We start from the raw sequence: 8513 nt of genomic DNA, 5'->3' as shown, positions 1-8513 counted from the left end.
ATGGTAATTGTCCCGTAAGTAGCCTTAGTACATATGATTGATTACCCTTTAGATGGTCTGCACTGACTCCTCCATCCTCACTCTCTGTGCCAGAGCACGGATGGCAAGTAATGAGGCTAGACAGTGTCTCCGGGTGGTTCCAAATGTGGGCTTTGGGATCACACAACTTGAGTTTGGGTCCTGACTCTCCTACTTAACAGCTGTGTGCTTCTCCAAACCTTTCATTAAAATCAATGGAAATCCCATTACACTGTGCCAAGTGCATAGTAAACCCTGAAGATACTGTAACTATTATTATCACCCTAATAATAAACCTTGGACATTACTCTCAGGAAGTTTAGACTATTAGAAGCTTGACAGAGGTTTAGAGGTCATTTAATGAAACACCCTCCCTTTGAAGATCACAAGGACCAGGGGGATGAAGTCGCAGAGCAGAGATAAGACTAGGGCACAGGACTCTTTTCCATTCAACCATGAAGCTCTCAGACCTCATGGGCAAGGACAAATAATACTCAGCTTATTTTGGTCAACGGTAGTGAGAAAGGACCAGTGACAACCCTGAAGACACTCGCTTTGTGTGGGCTGAAGCCTTGGGGAGGCCCGTGGTGGTCTCCAAAGGGGTTGTGTTCAGGGAGAAGAAGGACAGGCAGGTGCTGCCAGGGGCCAATGTTACTTGGTCTCATTAGAGAGACTCACAGAGCAGATCGCTGATGGGATTAGATTTCCCTGCAGCTCTAGCTTTCCCCACCTGTCATGTCAAATTCTTTCATCTGAAGGGATCAGACCCACTGTGCCTAGTGTGTTGATGTTACCTTGGTTGCAACTTTATTCCCATCAACAATGGGATTTAATAAGCAGCCTGGAGAGTATAGAACCAGAGTCCAGCAAACGACAGCCCATGGGCCAAATCCAACCTAGCCACCTGTTTCTGTAACTAAAGTTTTATTGGCACACAGCCATACTCATTCATTTATGTATTGCCTATGGCTGCTTTTGTGCTATAACAGCAGAATTGAGTAGTTGGAGTAGAGACCCCATGATCTGTAAACCTAAAATGTTTACTGTCTGATCCTTTACAGAAAAGGTTTGCCAACATCTGGTATAGAGCCTTGTCAGCTGCTTAGGAGACCATGGCCCTCTCTAGCCTATGGAAGGATCAACTGACTCCTTCAGGATATTTTTATGCCCCTGGCATAAATGAGATTTCATTAATACAACTGAAAAGAAATGTAGACTTATATAGATTCCCCTTATAATTCAAAGGTCATCTCTTCTTCCATGTGGATATGAAAGACAACTGTCCATCTCCTCTAAGAGTGGGTCTAGTTCTGGCTGCCCTCTTATTCTGAGGCATGGAGGAGATGGAATCAGTTGAAGAGAAAGCAAGGCCATTCCATGCATTACTTGGATAGTTAAAAGAGCCATCTGTTAAGGAATTTGTGTGCTATAAACCAGGTACTTGCCATACATTGTTTTGTTTATTCATTATAACAATCCTATTAAGTAGGATGGTTGTCCCCATTTTACAGAAGGGTAAACTAAGGGTGAACAAAAGTCACAGAGTAGTGAGGCAGAGATTTGTAACTGTTTGGCTCCATGTTGTCTGCACATAGGTACAGTAATTCAACTACCTAAATGCCTGACTGTTAGGAGGATGATTGACAGTAGCTAAGATTCGTTCAATCCAGACAAAATAGAGATCTGAGTCATTATGTCTAGAAGTTTGCACTGCAAAATACTAACTGCAAGATACTCATGAAAAAGGTTCAATATGTTTAGAAAACATTGCATACGTTACCACCTTCTTGAGAATGTACAAAGCCATAGCAAGTTGTGGGCTCTGAGAAATTCCACAGTAAAGATCTTATTCAACTTTGTTTAACATAGTGTTTCCTAAACACTTTATCGCTGAATCCTTTAATTAACAACATCCCATAAAACTAGTATTCCAAGAGACACACTTTGGGAACTTTTGAACTAGGTGATGAGGATAATGATGATTGATGATAACGGCTAATAGTTATTAAACAGTTACGGTGAGCCAGGCACTGTCCTAAGAATTTACATGTATTAATTCATTTAACATTCACAGCAAACCTGTGAGATCAGTACTGTTATTAATTCCTCACTTGACAGATGAGGAAACCGAGGCACAAAGAGGATAAACAACTTGCCCAAAGTCGCACAGCTAGTGAGTCCTGGAGTCTATGAGCTCCTCAAACACAGCGATCAGGTATCAATTCATCTTTGCACGGTTTCCACTTAGCATGGTACCTGGCACAAAGTATGTACCTAGTAAATGACAGTTGAACTGAACTGGAGATAAGATCCTAATAAAAAGGAGAAACAACTAAAGTGTGTTGAATAGAACATTTAAAATCTTTAAGTGGTATTTATACAACCAGGGCACTCCCTCATCAATTAGGGTTTCTATTTGTTCCAAGTAAGATTGTATCCTAGATAACGGTCATATTATAAGCCATTTTGTATAGTGTAACCATTTTCATATTTTATTTATTTGATTTAACCCTACTTTAGGTTAATGCAGAGATGATACAAAAATATCTGAAAGTGAAGATCCTATTTAGCCACAAGAAATAATATTTCACTTGAAGGTGCATTAAATTGGGCTTTTCGTGAGGTATAAAATATATTGAAAGAGGCAAAACCACATCCATAAGGAACCACTGTATTGCCTTTGTTGGTAGAGTGGATGGATTTTTTTTTTAAAGTAGTATAATAACAGCTATTGATGATAGTCAATAACAACTTTTTAAATATTATAGACCTAAAATTATCAAGGTCAAATTTAATAGATAAAACACTGGTGAATTTTTAGCATAGATTTGAGGGAAGTGCTAGGGAAGAAAAATCAACACACTTTCAGCTTTAAAAGGAAGAGAAGCAAAATCAGCCTGAGATGACTGTTTTTGTGTCCTGCAAAATAAAAAGGAAATTTATATTTAGCACTTCAGGAACTTCAAATGCAGTGATTAAATGGCATTATTTCCCATCACTCAATGCATTTAATAACAGTTGACACTTAATGAGGGCTTACTCTGCTATTTTAAGCTTCTTGTAGGAATAGCCCTGAGAAGTGAGTGGTATTATCCCCATTTTACAGATGTGGAAAAGGAGGTAGAGAGTTAAAACAGGTAAAATTGTTTTTCCATATTCCCACATCAGTACAAAATGGATTAAGGATTCAACCTCCAATAATCTGGCTTCAGAGTTCATGCCATTAACAGCTATGCTGGGTAAAGAGAAGGTTCAAAGGCTAAAGGAGGCCCCCAGGTCTGGGAGGCAAAATAAATTCCACTACCAATGTCAGTGTATGTCAGAGACTCACTAGGCAGACACCAGATGGCCAAATGTGTCAATGCGGAGTTAATCCTTTCCAATAGGCTCTTCCTTGGTGGTTTGTTCTATGACAGGTTTCCAGAGGTTGAGCATCTTGCCACTTAAGAAGTTCGTCCATTTAAGGCTATGCATTAGTCATGACGGGTAAAGATCTGTTCCTCCACCCACCTCTACCACCAGTGTGTGCCAGGATTTCTAACCCCACAACCTGGCCTCACATATGCCCCACCTCCCCCAAATACCAGTGACTCGCTAACAAATATATTTATGCTGTGATGGTGCATCAGATGCAAAATATTCAGGAACTGTTGCATGCTCCACAGTACTCAGAAAAGTCCAGGAAAAAAATGTTTAAAAGTTTCTTTGGAGAAAGCACAGATGCCTCCATGTTGATGGAAAGGAAAAGTGGAATTTTACAACAAAGCATTGTGGCCAGTATTCCAGTGTGGGAACCATTTGAGAGTTAAACACAGAGCCTTTAAGAGAAATAACAAATTGAGTAAAAAAAATATTGAAAGTTATCTTCATAATTATATTTGTGTTTTAAAATGCCTACTTCCCTTTCCCTTGTTTTGTGAGTGGCATGTGTCAGTTGAAACAACTAAAGAATTTGTTTGCTTGGTGGGCTCCATGAGACATAATAGCATAAGTACTTTAAAAGATAAATACCTAAGCCTTGGGAAGAATGCTTGACAAGAAAAATATATTATTTACAGAAAGATGTATTTTAAACAGATGGCTCAACAAACTCAATTGGATGTAAAAATGGAAATTGAATTTTTAAATTCCTATCAATGAGCATATCAAAAACTTACACATCAAAAAACATACACACTACACATTTATAGAAGATCATTTAATTCTAATTCATACACTTTGATTGTCTTACAATTCAGCATAATTAAACAAAAATAGCTTCTCCCTTCTCAGTTGTACCTTACCGGTCTTATATCTTTTCTCAATTGTGCCTTAAGTGAGTCTTTCTTTTCTTTTTGAAGGTAATCATCAGTTATGGGCGAACGATCTCAAAAAGTCTGATTTATCAAGCAAACAAGCCAGAAGTCGTAGAGCTGATGCTAAAACATAAATATACCTACTTACCTGGATGGCTCTGACATTAGAAACGGGCTGTTTCGACATATTCACGCGGTCTTATCCCTAAAAAGGCAAGTAAGAAACTGTTAGAGATGGCGGCATTCAGATTCTCGGTCTTGATAAATTAGAACTTAACTCATGATTCAACTGGGCAGTCACCCCTTTCAGGGGCCATATATTCTTTCAGTCTCAGTTTCCAAAGTTACTTAGCGACTCTCCTTCCTAATGCCTCGGGGACAGGGAACACTAGAGCGCAGGATAAATCATTCAGGAGGAGAAATGCTGAGATGCCTCGCCTCTGATGCTAATGATAGGCCATCAGAAACTTGAAAGGCGCTATCATCTCCTTCCCTGCCCTCCTGCCCTGCTGCCAAGAGCAGCAAAACAAAGAGGCTGTGGGAATAAAACACCTTTGTTTGGGACCTCAGAAGCTTTCCGCTTGAAACTGAACTTTTGATCTGAATTAGTTGTTGCCAGGGCTGCGCGTCAGTCCATTGAGAGCGCCTCCTCTCTGTTGAACACTCCAAAAGAAATAGCCAGTACCTCATTCTTACTACTGTGATGCTGCCTGCTCACTGTGCACGTGTCTGTTCTACCCAGAGACCTGAGTGGCGCTATGAGGAAGTAGGCCACATCTCCTCCCTGTGTGTCCACAGCCCAGGCTCTATAAACCAGGCAGCTGGCAGGCCTCGCCTTTCTTTTTCTCTTTGAATGAAACAGTCCCAGCAGGCAAATAGGACTTAACATGACCATGTCAGATCCCCAAGATGTAGCAGTGCTTCCTTCCCAAAGGACTTTTGCTTTCTTTCAGCTCATGAGACCAGACTTACAGCAGGGCGACTATGGTTTACCGGAGGGGCAGGGAACAGCCCAGCTCTGTATCACTGTTGTTATAGCTTGGCCTATTAAATGTCAACAGGACTGAGTGAAAAAGTTAAAAACTCGGTGAATTAAAAACTGCTTTTTAAACCCAAACTATAAAATGGGTTGGCTGACGTTCCTAGATTGATTGGCGTAAGTGTACGTGTTAACCGGTGAGGAAATGAACGCAGAGAACAGTGTTGGCATTTGATGCAAGTGCTTTGTAACCTGGACTGTGTCACTCAACATCTGTAGGTCTATTTCCTCTTCCTTAAATTTTACCTGCTTCACAGGTTGTGTAAGAATCAAAATGACATGTTCCTGAAAATGCCTTGTGAACTGTAAAGCATGATACAAATATTGTTTTATTGCCATTGCCCATAGCTAGTGACTTTTTAGTACTACTGTATACTGATCTACAGCTTTAGGTAGAAAGTAAGAGTTGATATAGTGATGTCCCTTAACACTTTGGAGATAAAACATGTGAGAACTCTGTGAGAACTTACTTTTTTTTTTGGAGGTCTTCAAAGTCTTAGGTTCTATTATATGAAGTTAAACCGTTACATAATTTTTTCCAATCTGTGTAATTAGTATATCCAACTATATAGTCTTTGGAGTCACAAGCATGAAAAAAAATGGGATATTTTTTGTTTTACCTGAATGTTTGGTAATATAGAGATATAGCCTCCGTGCATAAGGGTCAGGTAGAATTATTTTTAATATGGCTAAAAGGTTAAAAATCAACACCAAATTGAACAATCAGGAATGCATTTTTCTCTTTGATGTTCCACATAGGTTGCTGTCTTTCCTGCAGTGTCAAAGAATCAATGAAGGATTTTTAATTTTTGTATCTAGGACACACAGCTCAATTTCAAAAGGAAAAGCTTGGTAGTTTAATTTTTAATGTTTCTATTCCTCAAAAGCTATTATGCAAAGCAATAATTCACACAGGACTTTAAATATCTCAGCATATAGTATTCTTTATGTGGGTACAACTAAAGTTTAATTAATATGTCACTTGGGAACTTTAAAAAATTTATTGTACATTGATTTGAAACGTGGGAATTGGGAATTTCTTTATGTTATTAAAATAGTAGGCTGAAATGTAAAAACAAATCAGACAGTGAATGACTGTTATTTATACTGAATTGAATTTTTTAAAATTAGGCTGATTTTGTTTTGTTTTGTTTTTTCAGTGAACTACTGTGTCACTTTGTATTCTGTGGACCTCTAAGCCTAACAGATAGATATTCCTTGGGCCTTGTCTCCTGTATAGCTTTGGTATAATCTCATTTACACACAAATTCCTTCTTAACATATATGTCAATCTGCGAACATCTCTAGAAAGTTGGTCAGATCCCAACTTTCATTCCTTGCAAACAGGCTATAGATAATGTTTGTGTAAATCAGTTCTGCGGCCGTTCCTGCTGTCCTCATTATTCTCAAAGAAATCAGGGCAAAGCACACTGATGATTAAAAATAGACAGTGTTCCCTGGCTGTTTCCCCAGCCCGGCGCTCACCTCCGTTAGGGATGCAGAGCGTAGAATGCACTTTCCTTCTTTATCTGCCGCCTCATCCCGGGACCAAAAACGAAAGCTATGCCTTAGATGCACAACGCCACTCACACTGCTTTTCTTCCAGAGAGGTACCCTTTAAAGCATTCTATTACTGTGTCTCCTGGTTCTGGCTAAAATTTGTAAACATGGAAAGGTTGGCAAGGCATATGTAGATGTTTACAAAGTCTATAGTATAATGGAAGTGCTTGCCAGTTTAGCACAGCTGAGTTTTCCTGGCAGTTCTGCAAGTCACTGGGGACCTTTAATGGTCTATATACTGAGTCATGTACAATGTACCTCTGCTGGTTTTTCATTGGGTAGCATGTAATATCTGACTTCTTTCACTTACTAAAATTTTGTCAACATTAATATCACTAATTTAATAAGAGGGGATTCAGAGGAAAATAAATCAATATTTGCAGAGAAGGGGTTTTGTTCTTTTTAAAGGTCAATTAAATGGCTAAACCTCGATCTCAAAGGGAATTATCTACGGTCTTGCAGCTAAAAATAATTCCCGAGAAGGGTGTAGAAAGATGGTCAGCTGTCTGAACTAACTCCTTATTCACTCTGCCTGAAATACGCGAGAGGGAAGAGGCACGCAGCGTCCCCACATATCAGAACCTGGTGCCCACGAAGAGACAGGAGTGTCGCCGTCTACCCTGCTGGGTATGGGGAAAACTGTGACTAAAGTGGGGCTTTTGAAAATATGGCTCTGGAGTATTCATCGATCTATACATTGATAGAACTTTGTCATTGTGGCCAAGCCTGGCGCTTAGGCAAAGAAGAAAAGGGTTTTAAACTTGAACTGTGTTAACAACTCTGGCAATAATTTACAGTTAGGTAAATCAAAGATCTAGCATTATAGCTTTTCTCTGCCCCAAGTTCTCTTGATAATTTCTAGACTTATAGCCTGAGTCAGTCTGCAGCTGACTGACTGTAACCCTGGCCATTAGAGTCAAAAGGACATAGTATTCACAGTCACAGTAACCATATATGGATCATTGAAATTAACATCTTTATCAATACAAACTACTTTTAATTCAATATTCTTTCAACCTCCTCCCACCACACACACAATTTCTAAAACAGAAGCAATATCACCCATGAATGGTGAATTTACAAGGACGATATGCCCACTGGTAACAAGCTTATAAAGTTATAAGTAGTCACTTTAAGTTAGGTACCAAGGAAATTTCCTTCAGAAAGCCCAGTTGCCAGGTCTGGGTCCTTCTGCTTACCTGCTTTGTGTATTTGTTTACTGCCAAAGGAAAGTCCCAGGCAGCCAGGTGCAAGAATGCACGGCTCCTCAGAAGGTGAAAGGGATGTCCAGTGTCCTCTGAGCAGTGATCTCAATTCCGATGCTTTGCATGTGGCTGAAATAGCTCAAGTGCTCGGTGCCTCACCCAGGATTGAGAGCTGCTCCCGGCTCAGGGCTGGAGGGGAACTCGGTTTAAGGCTAAGTGTTAAAGAGAATTCCTGTCATAGCTCACAGTTGTTCTTCCTAAATATAGAGTTTGATACAAGCCATACGCTGGCTGCCTCCAAAAGGCTTGACCGTGCTGAAAGCAGGGCTCAAATGTCAGCCGGAAGGTGGCTACGGAATCTTACTGCCCTCCTAATCTTCCAGAAGATACTTGGCT

General features: G+C 39.9%; 1 protein-coding gene across 1 annotated transcript in view; it reads right to left on the bottom strand.

Moving 5' to 3' along the window:
• Window positions 1-8335, bottom strand: part of SMPX (small muscle protein X-linked) — a 49280-nt gene extending 40945 nt beyond the window's left edge. The window contains exons 1-2 of the mRNA XM_006911615.2: window positions 8112-8335; window positions 4462-4518 (exon numbers count right to left, since the gene is read on the bottom strand). Coding sequence (XP_006911677.1) covers window positions 4462-4500 — 39 coding nt within the window. The 5' untranslated portion in view covers window positions 4501-4518; window positions 8112-8335. The remainder of the gene's footprint in view (window positions 1-4461; window positions 4519-8111) is intronic.
• Between the last annotated feature and the right edge of the window lie 178 nt (window positions 8336-8513).

Source organism: Pteropus alecto, unplaced genomic scaffold (assembly GCF_000325575.1).
Source record: "Pteropus alecto unplaced genomic scaffold, ASM32557v1 scaffold23, whole genome shotgun sequence".
NCBI classification, from domain to species: domain Eukaryota; kingdom Metazoa; phylum Chordata; class Mammalia; order Chiroptera; family Pteropodidae; genus Pteropus; species Pteropus alecto.
The sequence above is the reverse complement of the archived record's forward strand: the minus strand, read 5'-3'. Positions and strand labels throughout refer to the sequence as shown.